Below are 18,882 nucleotides of genomic sequence, written 5' to 3'. Positions count from 1 at the left end.
CCATATTTTATGCACTGCAGTGCTAGCTAGCTGTAGCTTATGCTTTCAGAACTAGATTTATTCTCTGATCCTTTGATTGGATGGACAACATGTCAGTTCTTCCTGCAAGAGCTAAGATAGGTTGGAGGACGTCCTCTGAAAGTTGTCATAATTGCTGTGTAAGTGTATGGAAGGGGGTGAGAACTATGAGCCTCCTAGGTTTTGTATTGAAGTCAATGTACCCAGAGGAGGACGGAAGCTAGCTGTCCTCCGGCTACAGAGTGCTGCTGAGACTACTGTAGACCTTCATTGCAAAACAATGTGTTTTAATCAATTATTTTGTGACGTGAATATATTTAGCATAGTTTTATCTAAAAAGGATAACTTAAAAAAAGTTTTACAATTGACATTTTTATGAAATTCACTGAGGACGGTCCTCCTCTGATATAAGTTCAGTTGCCTCACTGCAATCTACAAACAATATGTTTCTTCTTTCAAAAGAACAGCAGGACTCCCATCAACTGCTTCTCTAGAGAATGAGACATTTTCCCTGTAACAGCCAAAATGGGTTGTCTTGACAGGTAAATCTGGCTTCATTTGAACAGGACCACTTGAGTCCAGTTGATTCTTCAAGTCCAGTCAACACAGTGTGTCAGACAGTGCTGCTGTCTGTGGTAAACACCAGTGAAGCCAAACTAGAAAACGTTGCAGACTCCCCAGTCTAAAAAAAGAGCCCAACGACTATAGTATCACGCTTACTGTTGAGGTACATTTCCACAATGGTTTCCTGAGGGTCCACCAGACATCAAGAGGCTATGCTGGTATTATAAAAAGGTCTCAGAAGCATCTGAAATCAATTAAGGTCGAAGTGTGGTCGAATTAGAGGAGAGATCAGACTTCAGAAGAGACTGCAGAAATGGACTGTGGCTGGTAGGCAAAGAATCTCCACTTTAATATTCTCTCAAATACAACAGAACTAAAAAGGCAGCTGACCGCAGCCGATGCTCGAGTCCCAACTGGCATCCTATTCCCTGTATAGTGCACTACTTTTGATCAGAGCCCTGGTCTAAAGTAGTGCACTAAACAGGGAATAGGGGACCGTTTGGGACTCACCCAATGAATCTCTCACTACAGCTGAGGTTGAATGAAACACACGAAAGTCCATTTTTTTGACTCATCAAACTTTCACCACAGAAAGAATGAAATATACATCATGATTTATTCTCACGGAAAAAGAAGAAAAAAAGAAAAACAGTTGACAAGAGAACTAGTTTTATTTTTGTACATTATTTGGGACGACAGAAAAAGGTTTGTGGTGTGTACAGTAAATGTCACCTGGATGTAAAATGCCAGTACAAGTAACAGGACAGAAGAAGAAGAAGACGCCTAGCAACAGCCTTCTGATGGATCACTTCATCCTGTAGTCTTCAGGTCTGCAAATAGAACAACACGGACATTACAACTCAGTCATGTAGAACAGCAACATAAAGGCCATCTCAATAAGAATAACCTGTAGAAGGTTGAATGAAATATCACCGTGGTAACTATCATGTAGAACAGCAACATAAAGGCCATCTCAATAAGAATAACCTGTAGAAGATTGAATGAAATATCACCGTGGTAACTATCATGTAGAACAGCAACATAAAGGCCATCTCAATAAGAATAACCTGTAGAAGGTTGAATGAAATATCACCGTGGTAACTATCATGTAGAACAGCAACATAAAGGCCATCTCAATAAGAATAACCTGTAGAAGGTTGAATGAAATATCACCGTGGTAACTATCATGTAAGCAATATGGTCTTAAAGCAGAAACAGTTGACAGTTATTACTAAGTAAAGTAGCTCTACTATTCACAACAAACAACTTTATATTGTATTACATTAGTATGTGTTGACGGTATTAGATTGAGACCATGTCCAGAGTGATTGGTGAGTGTTGATGTGATGTCAGTCAGTGAATATCAACTAGGTCTTTAATAACAAGGGCCAGGATTGGTTTGACCTTGAACATCACCCGAGGTCAATTACATCGCTGGAATTCCAGGCCTGAATGGGCTCACTGATTGGTTCTTAAGATTAGATCAGTAAACAGAGAAACACATCATTTATCACAATACACTGTCCTGACAGGACTATATTCTGATGACTGCTAGGGCTGACAGTGTCCTGACAGGACTATATACTGATGACTGCTAGGGCTGACAGTGTCCTGACAGGACTATATACTGATGACTGCTAGGGCTGACAGTGTCCTGACAGGACTATATTCTGATGACTGCTAGGGCTGACAGTGTCCTGACAGGACTATATACTGATGACTGCTAGGGCTGACAGTGTCCTGACATGACTATATACTGATGACTGCTAGGGTGGACAGTGTCCTGACAGGACTATATACTGATGACTGCTAGGATGGACAGTGTCCTGACAGGACTATATACTGATGACTGCTAGGGTGGACAGTGTCCTGACAGGACTATATACTGATGACTGCTAGGGTGGACAGGACTATATACTGATGACTGCTAGGGCTGACAGTGTCCTGACAGGACTATATTCTGATGACTGCTAGGGCTGACAGTGTCCTGACAGGACTATATTCTGATGACTGCTAGGGTTGACAGTGTCCTGACAGGACTATATTCTGATGACTGCTAGGGCTGACAGTGTCCTGACAGGACTATATACTGATGACTGTAGTAGGGTGAGATACACTGATGAGCAGAGTACTATGGGAAATGTAGTTTACAAAGTGGAGTTGTTGCCTGAAACAGATTCCCTATTCTTTCTCAGACTCCCATCTTTATAGACAGGTTGACAGATAAAAATCACTGTTTTGTTTCCAAGTCTTGATCATTAAAATGTGTTCTATCATCAATGACATTTTGGTTTTATTGTCCCCTTGACATGTTCTTTCTGTCGTGAACGTGGAGTGTTCCTTGAACACGGTGTTACTGTAAAGAATTCAACTTGGAGTCTCCTCCCTGTTTTAAAATGGAAACCACCTGAGGTGATGTTTCACCCACCAGACATCACACTATTCATCTCAACGTTTTCATTTGAAAGAAAAGGACCGTCTCTGCTCAAGTCTTTGAGAAAAGAAAAAACATCTTTAAAAAAGGATTGTTAACAAGTTTCATAAAGTCTCCTCGTTTAAGTTGGTCTTCGTATTAAAAACAGCACTTCTCAGCAGCAGTAAAAAACCCTAATAGAATACAGCTTTAGGACACATGTTCTGCTCTTACCTTGAATGACACGTTCCAAAATGGCACCCGGTTCCCTTTATAAAAGGCCCAGGTCAAAAGTAGGGCACTACATAGGGAAAAGGGTGCCCTTTTGGGACACAGGCTTCGTGTAATGTCATGAGAAAGGTAGGATTGGGACAATTAACTTGAGATTGATGACATGAGCACGCAAAGTGAGGGGAATTTAAATAAAAGGCTACATTTCCTCACTGGATGGAAAACGTGAGGGTCGTGACAAATGTCAATTTAATCTTCTTTTGGAAAATATTGCTCTCTAATCCAAAAAAAAGAAATTCCATGAATGTAATTAATTTGAGTGAGCTGGGTTAGCTACAGGGTTAGTGTTGATTGAAATGTAGGCTACCTTTATAAGTGTGATACATATGTCTAGAAGGGCTTTTCACGTTGAAATGGAGGAGTAGATGATATAGATCATATACATTCCAGACGGAAAGGCAATCAACTGGGGAAACATGGACGGGTGCAGGCTCCTTTCTATAGCTAGTGACTGACTGTATACGCTTACTGTTGGGTACTCCTCAATGTTTCTGAGGTAGACTAGTGCTGGTATTCTTCTCAGAAGCATCCTGAAATCAATAGCTAGTGACTGTAGCTCCTCTGGGAGCTCCTCCTTCTATAGCTGCAGTGACTGTACGGCTGGGGCTCTCCTTTAATATTTCTATAGCTAGTGACTGCACGCCTGGCTCCTTTCTATACTAGTGACCTCCTATTCTATAGCTAGTGACTGTACGTCTGGGGCTCCCCTCCTAGTGACATCTATAGCTAGTGACTGTACGTCTGGGGCTCCTCCTTTCTATAGCTAGTGACTGTACGTCTGGGGCTCCTCCTTTCTATAGCTAGTGACTGTACGTCTGGGGCTCCTCCTGTCTATAGCTAGTGACTGTACGTCTGGGGCTCCTCTATAGCTAGGGTCTGGGGCTCCTTTCTATAGCTAGTGACTGTACGTCTGGGGCTCCTCCTTTCTATAGCTAGTGACTGTACGTCTGGGGACTCACCCTGGGCTCCTCTTCTACAGCTGAGTGACTGAAACACACGAAAGTCCTCCTTTTTTGACTCATCAAACTTTCCATAGAAAGTGACTATACATCATGATTTATTCTCCGGAAATAGAAGTGGAAAAACAGTCTGACAAGAGCTCCTAGTTTTATTTTATAGCATTAGTGACTGTACAGAAAAAGGTCTGGGGCTCCTCCTGGATCTAATAGCTAGTGACTGTAACAGGTCAGAAGGGGCTAGCAACAGCCTTCTGATGGCTCACTTCATCCTGTAGTCTCAGGGGCTCCTCCGGACATAGCAGTGACTGTAGCGTCTGGGGCTCCCATCTCAATAGCTAGTGACTGTACGTCTGGGGCTCCTCCTTTCTATAGCTAGTGACTGTACGTCTGGGGCCATCTCCTTTCTATAGCTAGTGACTGTACGTCTGGGGCTCCTCCTTTCTATAGCTAGTGACTGCAACGTCTGGGGCTCCTCCAATCTATAGCTAGTGACACGTCTGGGGCTCCTCCTTTCTATAGCTAGTGACTGTACGTCTGGGGCTCCTTTCTATAGCTAGTGACTGTACGTCTGGGGCTCCTCCTTTCTATAGCTAGTGACTGCAATATCTGGGGCTCCTCCTTTCTATAGCTAGTGAAACACGTCTGGGGCTTCCTTTCTATAGCTAGTGACTCTACGTCTGGGGCTCCTCCTTTCTATAGCTAGTGACTGTACGTCTGGGGCTCCTCCTTTCAGCTAGTGATAGCTAGTGTGACTGTGACGTCTGAATATCAACTCCTTTAATAATAGCCAGGTGACTGACGTCTGGGGCTCCTCCGAGGTCTATAGCTAGTGACTGTAATTCCAGGCCTGGCTGGGCTCACTGATTGGTTCTTATAGCTAGTGACTGTACGTCTGGGGCTCCTCATTTCTATACTGCTAGGACTAGATGACTGGGGCTGACTGTCCTACAGGACTATATACTGATGACTGCTCTGGGGCTCTGATGACTGCTAGGGCTCCTGTTCTATAGCTAGTGACTGTACGTCTGGGGCTCCTCCTTTCTATAGCTAGTGACTGTACGTCTGGGGCTCCTCCTCTATAGCTAGTGACTACGTCTGGGGCTCCTTTCTATAGCTGACTGACTGTCTAGGTGACTGCTCTGACAGGACTCCTTTCTATAGCTAGTGACTGTACGTCTGGGGCTCCTGATGACTCCTTTCTAGCTAGTGACTATATAGCTAGTGACTGTACGTCTGGGGCTCCTCCTTTCTATAGCTAGTGACTGTACGTCTGGGGCTCCTCCTTTCTATAGCTAGTGACTGTACGTCTGGGCTCCTCCTCTATAGCTGACTGACTGCTTCAGTGTCTATAGCTATATTCTGATGACTAGTGACTGACAGTGACGTCTATATTCTGATAGCTAGTGACTGTCCTGGGACTATTTGATGACTGTAGTAGCTGAGATACACTGTGACTGTACGTCTGGGGCTCCTCCTTTCTATAGCTAGTGACTGAAACAGATTCCCTATTCTTACGTCTGGGGCTCCTCCTTTCTATAGCTAGTGAAAATCACTAGTTTAGTGACTGTCTTGATCATTAAAATGTGTTCTATCATCAATGACACGTCTGGGGCTCCTCCTTTCTATAGCTAGTGACTGTTTCTGGGGCTCCTCCTTCTATAGCTAGTGACTGTACGTCTGGGGCTCCTCGTCTGGGGCTCCTCCTTTCTATAGCTAGTGATGTTTCACCCACCAGACATCTCCTATTCATCTCAGTGACTTTACATCTGGGGCTCCTTTCTTTAGAAAAGTGACATCTTTATAGCTAGTGATTGTTAACAAGTTTCTAAAGTCTCCTCCTTTCTATAGCTAGTGACTGTACGTCTGGGGCTCCTCCTCAGCAGCAGTAAAAACCCTAATAGAATAGCTGGGGCACATGTTCTCTATACTAGTGACTGACACGTCTGGGGCTCCTCCTTTCTATAGCTAGTGACTGTAGGGCGTCTGGGGCTCCTCCTTTCCTGGGGCTCCTCCGTGTATAATGTCTGTACGTCTGGGGCTCCTTTCTATAGCTAGTGACTGTACGTCTGGGGCTCCTCCTGTCTATAGCTACTGTGACGTCTGGGGCTCCTGACAAATGTCAATTTAATGACTTCTTCTGGGGCTCCTCTTTCTATAGCTAGTGACTGTAACGTCTGGGGCTCCTTTTCTATAGCTAGTGACTGTGAACGTCTGGGGCTCCTCCTTTATATAGCTAGTGACTGTATGTCTGGGGCTCCTCCTTTCTATAGCTAGTGACTGTACGATCATATACATCCTCCTTTCGGAAAGGCAATCAACTGGGGAAACATAGGACTGGGGGGTCTGGGGCTCCTTTCTATAGCTAGTGACTGTACGTCTGGGGCTCCTCCTTTCTATAGCTAGTGACTGTACGTCTGGGGCTCCTCCTTTCTATAGCTAGTGACTGTACGTCTGGGGCTCCTCCTTTCTATAGCTAGTGACTGTACGTCTGGGGCTCCTCCTTTCTATAGCTAGTGACTGTACGTCTGGGGCTCCTCCTTTCTATAGCTAGTGACTACGTCTGGGGCTCCTCCTTTCTATAGCTAGTGACTGTACGTCTGGGGCTCCTCCTGTCTATAGCTAGTGCTACGTCTGGGGCTCCTCCTTTCTATAGCTAGTGACTGTACGTCTGTGGGCTCCTTTCTATAGCTAGTGACTGTACGTCTGGGGCTCCTCCTTTCTATAGCTAGTGACTGTACGTCTGGGGCTCCTCCTTTCTATAGCTAGTGACTGTACGTCTGGGGCTCCTCCTTTCTATAGCTAGTGACTGTACGTCTGGGGTCTAGGTGCTCCTCCTTTCTATAGCTAGTGACTGTACGTCTGGGGCTCCTCCTTTCTATAGCTAGTGACTGTACGTCTGGGGCTCCTTTCTATAGCTAGTGACTATACGTCTGGGGCTCCTCCTTTCTATAGCTAGTGACTGGGGCTCCTCCGTCTAGGGGCTCCTCCTTTCTATAGCTAGTGACTGTACGTCTGGGGCTCCTCCTTTCTATAGCTAGTGACTGTACGTCTGGGGCTCCTCCTTTCTATAGCTAGTGACTGTACGTCTGGGGCTCCTCCTTTCTATAGCTAGTGAGTGACTGTGACGTCTGGGGCTCCTCCTTTCTATAGCTAGTGACTGTACGTCTGGGGCTCCTCCTGTCTATAGCTAGTGACTGTACGTCTGGGGCTCCTCCTGTCTATAGCTAGTGACTGTACGTCTGGGGGCTCCTTTCTATAGCTAGTGACTGCTGGGGCTCCTCCTTTCTATAGCTAGTGACTGTACGTCTGGGGCTCCTCCTTTCTATAGCTAGTGACTGTACGTCTGGGGCTCCTCCTGGGGCTCCTCCTTTCTATAGCTAGTGACTGTACGTCTGGGGCTCCTCCTTTCTATAGCTAGTGACTGTACGTCTGGGGCTCCTCCTTTCTATAGCTAGTGACTGTACGTCTGGGGCTCCTCCTGTCTATAGCTAGTGACTGTACGTCTGGGGCTCCTCCTTTCTATAGCTAGTGACTGTACGTCTGGGGCTCCTCCTTTCTATAGCTAGTGACTGTACGTCTGGGGCTCCTCCTGTCTATAGCTAGTGACTGTACGTCTGGGGCTCCTCCTTTCTATAGCTAGTGACTGTGACGTCTGGGGCTCCTCCTTTCTATAGCTAGTGACTGTACGTCTGGGGCTCCTCCTTTCTATAGCTAGTGACTGTGACGTCTGGGGCTCCTCCTTTCTATAGCTAGTGACTGTACGTCTGGGGCTCCTCCTTTCTATAGCTAGTGACTGTACGTCTGGGGCTCCTCCTTTCTATAGCTAGTGACTGTACGTCTGGGGCTCCTCCTTTCTATAGCTAGTGACTGTACGTCTGGGGCTCCTCCTTTCTATAGCTAGTGACTGTACGTCTGGGGCTCCTCCTTTCTATAGCTAGTGACTGTACGTCTGGGGCTCCTCCTTTCTATAGCTAGTGACTGTATGTCTGGGGCTCCTCCTTCAGGGCAGGTCTAGCTAGCCATCCTTCACAGTGAGGCCACAGTATAGCAACCTGCGGTTCAGGGCAGGTCTAGCTAGCCATCCTTCACAGTGAGGCCACAGTATAGCAACCTGCGGTTCAGGGCAGGTCTAGCTAGCCATCCTTCACAGTGAGGCCACAGTATAGCAACCTGCGGTTCAGGGCAGGTCTAGCTAGCCATCCTTCACAGTGAGGCCACAGTATAGCAGCCTGCGGTTCTGGGCAGGTCTAGCTATCCATCCTTCACAGTGAGGCCACAGTATAGCAACCTGCGGTTCCGGGCAGGTCTATCTAGCCATCCTTCACAGTGAGGCCACAGTATAGCAGCCTGCGGTTCTGGGCAGGTCTAGCTATCCATCCTTCACAGTGAGGAAGCCTCCCTAGCTACAGTATAGCTCACAGTGGGTTAGAAATGAAGGCCACAGTATAGCAGGCTATGTTTCAGGGCAGGGAAGCTGGCAGACCATCCCTCACAGTGACTGAGCCTGGCACCGTAGCCTTGGCTGGGCATCGTGCCTCACCACATTAACAAAAGTGGAAAAGTGCCACTGAATCAGGGGCAGAGCTCCTCACTGCGACACATCATACATCACTCCTGGGGGAGAGTATAGTGGGCCTGGCTGTCTCAACCCGCCACGGACTACATGAGGTAAATACATATTTAGGATTATGCCAATCCCATTTCTATTAGGCTTACCGGGGCTTGCAAATCTAACCAGACTATTTATTCAGAGATTGTTTACACTGAGCCACAGAGGCAGTCAGTGAGAATGTCTGAGCAAAAACCAGCCACTAATCAGAGTGGATTCCAGAAACCACAGAGCTCGTCTTAGCTTAGAGTAGACCCATCTCAGTAGATTGCAGACGGATGACAATGAGACAAATTGTAACTAGGACATCAACAGTATGATGCTATCCTAGCTATAGAACTAGGACATCAACAACATGATGCTATCCTAGCTATAGAACATCAACAACATGAAGCTATCCTAGCTATAGAACTAGGACATCAACAACATGATGCTATCCTAGCTATAGAACATCAACAACATGATGCTATCCTAGCTATAGAACATCAACAACATGATGCTATCCTAGCTATAGAACATCAACAACATGATGCTATCCTAGCTATAGAACATCAACAACATGATGCTATCCTAGCTATAGAACTAGGACATCAACAACATGATGCTATCCTAGCTATAGAACTGATGCTATCCTAGGACATCAACAACATGATGCTATCAACAACATGATGCTAGCTATAGAACATCAACAACATGATGCTATCCTAGCTATAGAACATCAACAACATGATGCTATCCTAGCTATAGAACATCAACAACATGATGCTGTATAGAACATCAACAACATGATGCTATCCTAGCTATAGAACATCAACAACATGATGCTATCCTAGCTATAGAACATCAACTATGATGCTATCCTAGCATAGAACAACAACATGATGCTAGAACATCCTGATGCTATCCTAGCTATAGAACATCAACAACATGATGCTATCCTAGCTATAGAACTAGGACATCAACAACATGATGATGCTATAGAACATCAACAACATGATGCTATCCTAGCTATAGAACATCAACAACATGATGCTATCCTAGCTATAGGAACATCAACAACATGATGCTATCCTAGCTATAGAACATCAACAATATGATGCTATCCTAGCTATAGAACATCAACATGCTATCCTAGCTATAGAACATCAACAACATGATGCTATCCTAGCTATAGAACATCAACAACATGATGCTATCCTAGCTATAGAACATCAACAATATGATGCTATCCTAGCTATAGAACATCAACAACATGATGCTATCCTAGCTATAGAACATCAACAATATGATGCTATCCTAGCTATAGAACATCAACAATATGATGCTATCCTAGCTATAGAACATCAACAATATGATGCTATCTATAGAACATATAGCTAAGCTATCAACAATAGAACATCAACAATATGATGCTATCCTAGCTATAGAACATCAACAATATGATGCTATCCTAGCTATAGAACATCAACAATATGATGCTATCCTAGCTATAGAACATCAACAACATGATGCTATCCTAGCTATAGGACATCAACAACATGATGCTATCCTAGCTATAGGACATCAACAACATGATGCTATCCTAGCTATAGAACATCAACAACATGAAGCTATCCTAGCTATAGAACATCAACAACATGAAGCTATCCTAGCTATAGAACTAAGTACAGTAGTCGTTATTTTGATAGTTCCATTCTCCTCTCCTGCTGTGGAAACCAACTAGAAGAGTGATTTCTCTCCTCAGTGCTGCCGGCCGAACGCTCCTCTATTCTCACACACCGACACCACCGACTCAGTTCTCAGTCTCCTCCTGTTAATTCCCTATAACCACTACACCAGTTAACACCCTGTAACCACTACACCAGTTAACACCCTGTAACCACTACACCAGTTAACACCCTATAACCACTACACCAGTTAACACCCTATAACCACTACACCAGTTAACACCCTATAACCACTACACCAGTTAACACCCTATAACCACTACACCAGTTAACACCCTGTAACCACTACACCAGTTAACACCCTATAACCACTACACCAGTTAACACCCTATAACCACTACACCAGTTAACACCCTGTAACCACTACACCAGTTAACACCCTATAACCACTACACCAGTTAACACCCTATAACCACTACACCAGTTAACACCCTGTAACCACTACACCAGTTAACACCCTATAACCACTACACCAGTTAACACCCTGTAACCACTACACCAGTTAACACCCTATAACCACTACACCAGTTAACACCCTATAACCACTACACCAGTTAACACCCTGTAACCACTACACCAGTTAACACCCTATAACCACCCTGTAACCACTACATCAAGTCACTGTTAAGCTTCATTTCTCCCATCTGTGTTATTCTAAGTGAGTTATAGCTGCAGTCCATTTAAGTTTGTGTGATCAGAATCTCAGATTCCCCCTGAACCTCAGCAGCAGCAGCCTTCTCCCAGTAGGCCAAACATTCTCCCAGTAGGCTAAACATTCTCCCAGTAGGCCAAACATTCTCCCAGTAGGCCAAACATTCTCCCAGTAGGCTAAACATTCTCCCAGTAGGCCAAACATTCTCCCAGTAGGCCAAACATTCTCCCAGTAGGCTAAACATTCTCTCAGTGGGCAAAACATTCTCCCAGTAGGCCAAACATTCTCCCAGTAGGCCAAACATTCTCCCAGTAGGCCAAACATTCTCCCAGTAGGCCAAACATTCTCCCAGTGGGCCAAACATTCTCCCAGTGGGCCAAACATTCTCCCAGTAGGCCAAACATTCTCCCAGTGGGCCAAACATTCTCCCAGTGGGCCAAACATTCTCCCAGTAGGCCAAACATTCTCCCAGTAGGCCAAACATTCTCCCAGTAGGCCAAACATTCTCCCAGTAGACTAGACATTCTCCCAGTAGGCCAAACATTCTCCCAGTGGGCTAAACATTCTCCCAGTGGGCCAAACATTCTCCCAGTGGGCCAAACATTCTCCCAGTGGGCCAAACATTCTCCCAGTAGGCCAAACATTCTCCCAGTAGGCTAAACATTCTCCCAGTAGGCCAAACATTCTCCCAGTAGGCCAAACATTCTCCCAGTGGGCCAAACATTCTCCCAGTAGGCCAAACATTCTCCCAGTGGGCCAAACATTCTCCCAGTGGGCCAAACATTCTCCCAGTGGCCCAAACATTCTCCCAGTGGGCCAAACATTCTCCCAGTGGGCCAAACATTCTCCCAGTAGGCCAAACATTCTCCCAGTAGGCCAAACATTACACTTCAAGAATGATGTCACGGAATTCTGGAATGTCACTGTTTTCTGTCAGATTGAAAACTCCAAATTTCCTTTCATTACAGACAGGAAGTAATGTAGTGGCTGTTCTGGCCGTCTCATTATCACGTCAGTGTCTATTTCCTGTGTGATATGGACACGCTCCGTAGGGTCGTCCTGACCAATCACTGCGGTGGTTACTAGAGAAACCCCATATAAACATACTGCTCTCTATAAAACCCTCCTCGGTTCCACTGCTCATTGGGTTGAATTACTGGCCTCATAAAAAGTTAGCATGAATTTGATTACAGAGTACCTCTCTAGTATTTCAATACGACTTTAAAAGGAAAGATCTTAAGTGCATTAACACACGTGGGGTGTCAGTGTTTGAAAAAGTGAGGTTCACAGTCAATCTTGAGAGAAACATCAACAACCCCAACGGGGTTCCATCTCAGCCACCACTCTACAGCATTAGCTTTCCATTGCAATTAGCATTGGTAGGGCCTCGTGTGTGTGTGTGTGTGTGTGTGTGTGTGTGTGTGTGTGTGTGTGTGTGTGTGTGTGTGTGTGTGTGTGTGTGTGTGGTGTGTGTGTGTGTGTGTGTGTGTGTTGTGTGTGGTGTGTGTGTGTTGTGTGATGTGTGTGTGGTGTGTGTGTGTGTGTGTGTGAATGAGAGGTCAGTCCATGGCCCAGACCACCATTTCCCCTCATTGAGCCACTTAACTCTATAGGAACATGACCGATCACGTTTCAACAGGCTCTTTATCATAATGGAATCATTTGTCCGGTAACAAGACCCCGTTTCTCACATCAATAAAGAGGAAGACGGCGCTATACTTCTCCCATCCTTACTTACCGGTAATAACAGAAGTAGGTTTCACACGAACACACACAAAAATGTTGTATCCCCGTTCTTCACTAAATAATTATTTTGGGGTTCTACTAGTTATTTGAATGTTTGTGGTAAGCTAAAGCTAGCGTAACATTTAGGTCATAAAATGCTTAAAGATTTGCCCGCTCTGGTAGAGAGCAGTATCATAAGGCATTTAACTGCGTCACGGCTGATGTGAATAGCAGGCTGTGGACTGATGGATCACTGCCATGGCTGAAGGAACACAGCAGTCTGTAATGGAACTATGGTATGTGTCTATTCCTCTATAAACCAGTCTGTTCCTCTATAAACCAGTCTGCTCCTCTATAAACCAGTCTGCTCCTCTATAAACCAGTCTGTTCCTCTATAAACCAGTCTGTTCCTCTATAAACCAGCCTGTTCCTCTATAAACCAGCCTGTTCCTCTATAAACCAGTCTGTTCCACTATAAACCAGCCCGTTCCTCTATAAACGTCATAAGGTGAATGCACCAATTTGTAAGTCGCTCTGGATAAGAGCGTCTGCTAAATGACTTAAATGTAATAAACCAGTCCGTTCCTCTATAAACCAGTCCGTTCCACTATAAACCAGTCTGTTCCTCCATAAACCAGTCTGTTCCTCTATAAACCAGCCTGTTCCTCTATAAACCAGCCTGTTCCTCTATAAACCAGTCTGTTCCTTTATAAACCAGTCTGTTCCACTATAAACCAGTCTGTTCCACTATAAACCAGTCTGTTCCTCTATAAACCAGTCTGTTCCTCTATAAACCAGTCTGTTCCTCTATAAAACAGGTTGTTCTAAATGAGCTAGAGATTCAGCGCAGGCCCGGGGTGGAGAGAGCTGTGTGTGTGTGTGTGTGTGTGAGGATATGTGGGTGTGATTAAGGATGGTGTGTGTGTGTGTGAAGATGTGAGAGAGAGGGTGTGTGTGTGTGTGAGGATATGTGGGTGTAATTAAGGATGGTGTGTGTGTGTGTGAAGATGTGAGAGAGAGGGTGTGTGTGTGTGTGTGTTTGCACGTATGCGTCCATGGAGGAAGACTGGGAGAAGAAGGTACTCACGGGGTCCACAGAGTGGGGAAGGCTTCTCGCTCCTCCTGGCTGTACTCATTCAGCCTGCGAGGGATCTCTCTGGGCTGAGGCAGCTCCTCCGTCAGGTTTAGAAGGATGTCCTCAGGAAGATCCTGCCATACAATTACATACAACAGTCATTTCATGGATCTGTATGGCACCTAGGCTCTAGCCAGGGACAGGAACACAGTCTTAGGTTTGTAGGTGTCTTCACTTTTCAGAGGGAAAACACACCTGGGTTAGAGAGAGGTGCAAGTCAATGGAAAATAAGACTTTTATATTTATATACCGTATAATGAGAAGCTAGAGTCAGACTAGACTTGTCTAAATGCTTTACCACAATGGAAACAAGTCAGACTTGCGTTTATTGGAAACAAGTCAGACTTGCGTTTATTGGAAACAAGTCAGACTTGCGTTTATTGGAAACAAGTCAGACTTGCGTTTATTGGAAACAAGTCAGACTTGCGTTTATTGGAAACAAGTCAGACTTGCGTTTATTGGAAACAAGTCAGACTTGCGTTTATTGGAAACAAGTCAGACTTGCGTTTATTGGAAACAAGTCAGACTTGCGTTTATTGGAAACAAGTCAGACTTGCGTTTATTGGAAACAAGTCAGACTTGCGTTATCGCTGATATTTCTATGTCTGTTCTGCTTGTTCTTGGCTGAATGTGTCATCATTTAAAATGATTAAACAAATTCAAATCAATATGTCAAGACATATTCAGTCCACAACGGGAGAATAAAGACCAGTTATTTTATCTTCAGGGAAGAGGTGTCGTGTGTGGCGTCATTCTTTTTACTAAAACGTCTCATTTCATTTTCACACATATTAGATGTGAAAGTCTTAAAAGGCAAGTCTTACATCTTCAGGGAAGAGGTGTAGCCGTTGCATCATGGTCCTTCTGGAGAGGTTCCTAGGCAGCATCCCGTACACTGCCAGCTTCACTATCTGGAGGAAGAAGAGGAAGATAGAAGAAGAGTGGACTCTGGATCCAGCGCTTGGATAGGCTACTCAGATTCAGTCCCTAATGGCACACTAGCGCACTATAGGGAATCCTAGATCACTATACAGGGAATCCTAGATCACTATATAGGGAATCCTAGATCACTATATAGGGAATCCTATTGAAGTATATAGGGAATCCTAGCGCACTATACAGGGAATCCTAGCGCACTATATAGGGAATCCTAGATCACTATATAGGGAATCCTATTGAAGTATATAGGGAATCCTAGATCACTATATAGGGAATCCTAGATCACTATATAGGGAATCCTATTGAAGTATATAGGGAATCCTAGATCACTATATAGGGAATCCTAGATCACTATATAGGGAATCCTATTGAAGTATATAGGGAATCCTAGCGCACTATATAGGGAATCCTATTGAAGTATATAGGGAATCCTAGATCACTATACAGGGAATCCTATTGAAGTATATAGGGAATCCTAGATCACTATATAGGGAATCCTATTGAAGTATATAGGGAATCCTAGATCACTATATAGGGAATCCTAGCGCACTATATAGGGAATCCTAGCGCACTATATAGAATCCTAGGAATACAGGGAATCCTAGATCACTATATAGGGAATCCTAGATCACTATACAGGGAATCCTAGATCACTATACAGGGAATCCTAGCGCACTATACAGGGAATCCTATTGAAGTATATAGGGAATCCTAGATCACTATATAGGGAATCCTATTGAAGTATATAGGGAATCCTAGATCACTATATAGGGAATTCTATTGAAGTATATAGGGAATCCTAGCGCACTATATAGGGAATCCTAGCGCACTATACAGGGAATCCTAGATCACTATATAGGGAATCCTAGATCACTATACAGGGAATCCTAGATCACTATACAGGGAATCCTAGATCACTATACAGGGAATCCTAGCGCACTATATAGGGAATCCTAGCGCACTATATAGGGAATCCTATTGAAGTATACAGGGAATCCTAGATCACTATATAGGGAATCCTATTGAAGTATATAGGGAATCCTAGATCACTATATAGGGAATCCTATTGAAGTATATAGGGAATCCTAGATCACTATATAGGGAATCCTATTGAAGTATATAGGGAATCCTAGCGCACTATATAGGGAATCCTAGATCACTATATAGGGAATCCTAGATCACTATACAGGGAATCCTAGATCACTATATAGGGAATCCTAGATCACTATATAGGGAATCCTAGATCACTATATAGGGAATCCTAGATCACTATACAGGGAATCCTAGATCACTATATAGGGAATTCTAGATCACTATATAGGGAATCCTAGATCACTATATAGGGAATCCTATTGAAGTATATAGGGAATCCTAGATCACTATATAGGGAATCCTAGCGCACTATATAGGGTATCCTAGAGCACTATATAGGGAATCCTAGATCACTATATAGGGTATCCTAGATCACTATATAGTGAATAGGGTGCCATTTGGGACACTAACACAGACATTTGATATAAGACAGTTGGATCAGGGTTGTCATGGTTACAGCTCTGGAGAAGAACAAGGTTGAGTTCCATCATTGAACCTTTAATATGTCTGCAGTGGTGACCAGTAGAGATCCTGTTAGGTCCAGACAGGGATACTACTAAGCAGAATCAATGAGTCTGCCAGCTAACTTCCCTCATTTGTTTTTAGAAGTATATACTTGAAAACGGGCATGGTCTAATTTACCCAACATCCAAAAACACACAAGTTTAGCTTTCTTTAATGAAACCGAAAAACAATAGATATTTCTGGTTGTTCATCAAAGTTAGCTGGCTAAATAATTGATTCTTCTTTGATTGATTCTTCCAGAAACAACCCCTCTATTTACCCCTATACCCTAGAGACACTTGGGTGGATCTGATAGAAGGTACTAGATTAAGCAATATGGTAATATCTCCTCTACCTTACCCTCTCTAGATAGTAAAGAGTCTCCCCTGTAGACAACTTTATATACCCCTGCAATATTCTCCTAACATTTTAACAAGCTGGTTCTATTCCTCGTATCCCTCCCTCACTCTGTGGTGTGACACATATTCAGTGTTTCTTGGAGCGATGTGTCACGATCGCCAACTGGTAGCAAATCATTTAGGTCATGTGAAAAAAATGGTGTTATCCTTGAACTAATACCCTGAATGCTCAGCTCGGGGAAGGCAGGTAGCCTAGTGGTTAGAGCGTTGGGCCAGTAACCGAAAGGTTGCTGGATCGAATCCCTGAGCTGACAAGGTAAAAACCTGTCCGTTTGCCCCTGAACAAGGCAGTTAACCCATTGTTTCCCGGTAAATAATAATTTGTTATTATTAATTTGTTATTATTTACATAAAATGTGCCTCTGCCCCTCCCTGCTCCCAGCTGCCCCTCCCTGCCCCTCCCCTGTCCCTCCTCTGCCCCTCCCTGCTCCCAGCTGCCCCTCCTCTGCCCCTCCCTGCCCCTCCCTGCTCCCAGCTGCCCCTCCTCTGCCCCTCCTCTGCCCCTCCCTGCTCCCAGCTGCCCCTCCCCTGCCCCTAGCTGCCCCTCCCCTGCCCCCTCTGCCCCTCCCTGCCCCTCCCTCTGCCCCTCCCCTCCCTGCCCCTCCCCTGCCCCTCCTCTGCCCCTCCCTGCTCCCAGCTGCCCCTCCCCTGCCCCTCCTCTGCCCCTCCCTGCTCCCAGCTGCCCCTCCCCTGCCCCTCCCCTGCTCCCAGCTGCCCCTCCCTGCCCCCCTGCCCCTCCTCTGCCCCCTCCCTGCTCCCAGCTGCCCCTCCTCTGCCCCTCCCCTGCCCCTCCTCTGCCCCTCCCTGCTCCCAGCTGCCCCTCCTCTGCCCCTCCCTGCCCCCAGCTGCCCCTCCTCTGCCCCTCCCCTGCCCCTCCTCTGCCCCTCCCTGCTCCCAGCTGCCCCTCCCTCCTTCCGTTGGCAAACCAACCATCAAAATGACATGTTATTCCTACATAACCGTCCACCACTCAAATCCATCCTCTGCAAATAAGGAAACCAAGTGAGGGGAAGAAAAATCCAAATGTCTCTCATCTACCATTTCCAGCTTAATCCCTTCATACATATCTATCCCCTGTGAAAATTAAATCAGTCCTACTCCTGTTAAATGACGACCGGGGTGTGTGGAAGACGGATGTGTGTTGTATAGGGACACTATCCGTCACCACGGCTACAGAAGGTGGATGTCACCCCGACGTGATCATTACCCACAATTACCTCTGATAGATTCTCCCCCCGTTGGAATAACTCAGCTAGAGACATGCATCCATCTCATTAATGGAGGTGTAACGTGCTAGAGGAACCTGAGGAGGGCTGGAGGGGGGGCTGGAGACGGGCTGGAGACGGAAGGGGGGAGAGAGAGAGGAGGGGAAGGAAGATGCAACTGGCCAGGGCTGGGGAGGAGCACTGAGGAGAGGGATGAGGACAGTTAGGGAGAGGTGGGCTGGGGAGGAGCACTGAGGAGAGGGATGAGGACAGTTAGGGAGAGGTGGGCTGGGGAGGAGCACTGAGGAGAGGGATGAGGACAGTTAGGGAGAGGTGGGCTGGGGGAGGAGCACTGAGGAGAGGGATGAGGACAGTTAGGGAGAGGTGGGCTGGGGAGGAGCACTGAGGAGAGGGATGAGGACAGTTAGGGAGAGGTGGGCTGGGGAGGAGCACTGAGGAGAGGGATGAGGACAGTTAGGGAGAGGTGGGCTGGGGAGGAGCACTGAGGAGAGGGATGAGGACAGTTAGGGAGTGGTGCGCTAGGGGAGAGAGGAGGTTGGGAGAGAGCTAGGGCGGCGATGAGGGTTGTTGAGAGGCCTGGGGGCAGGCAGGCAGTTAGCCAGGTCTTGG

The 18,882-nt window shown here is 45.6% G+C and overlaps 1 protein-coding gene across 1 annotated transcript in view; it reads right to left on the bottom strand.

Annotated features, from left to right (window-relative positions):
* Window positions 1–1,234: 1,234 nt before the first annotated feature.
* mrpl13 (mitochondrial ribosomal protein L13) overlaps window positions 1,235–18,882 on the bottom strand; it is a 43,408-nt gene continuing 25,760 nt past the window's right edge. Inside the window, exons 5-7 of the mRNA XM_065027326.1 lie at window positions 14,918–15,004; window positions 14,046–14,167; window positions 1,235–1,412 (exon numbers count right to left, since the gene is read on the bottom strand). Coding sequence (XP_064883398.1) covers window positions 1,388–1,412; window positions 14,046–14,167; window positions 14,918–15,004 — 234 coding nt within the window. The 3' untranslated portion in view covers window positions 1,235–1,387. The remainder of the gene's footprint in view (window positions 1,413–14,045; window positions 14,168–14,917; window positions 15,005–18,882) is intronic.

Source organism: Oncorhynchus nerka, linkage group LG14 (assembly GCF_034236695.1).
Source record: "Oncorhynchus nerka isolate Pitt River linkage group LG14, Oner_Uvic_2.0, whole genome shotgun sequence".
NCBI classification, from domain to species: Eukaryota; Metazoa; Chordata; class Actinopteri; order Salmoniformes; family Salmonidae; genus Oncorhynchus; species Oncorhynchus nerka.
This window is presented reverse-complemented; position numbering and strand designations above follow the sequence as displayed.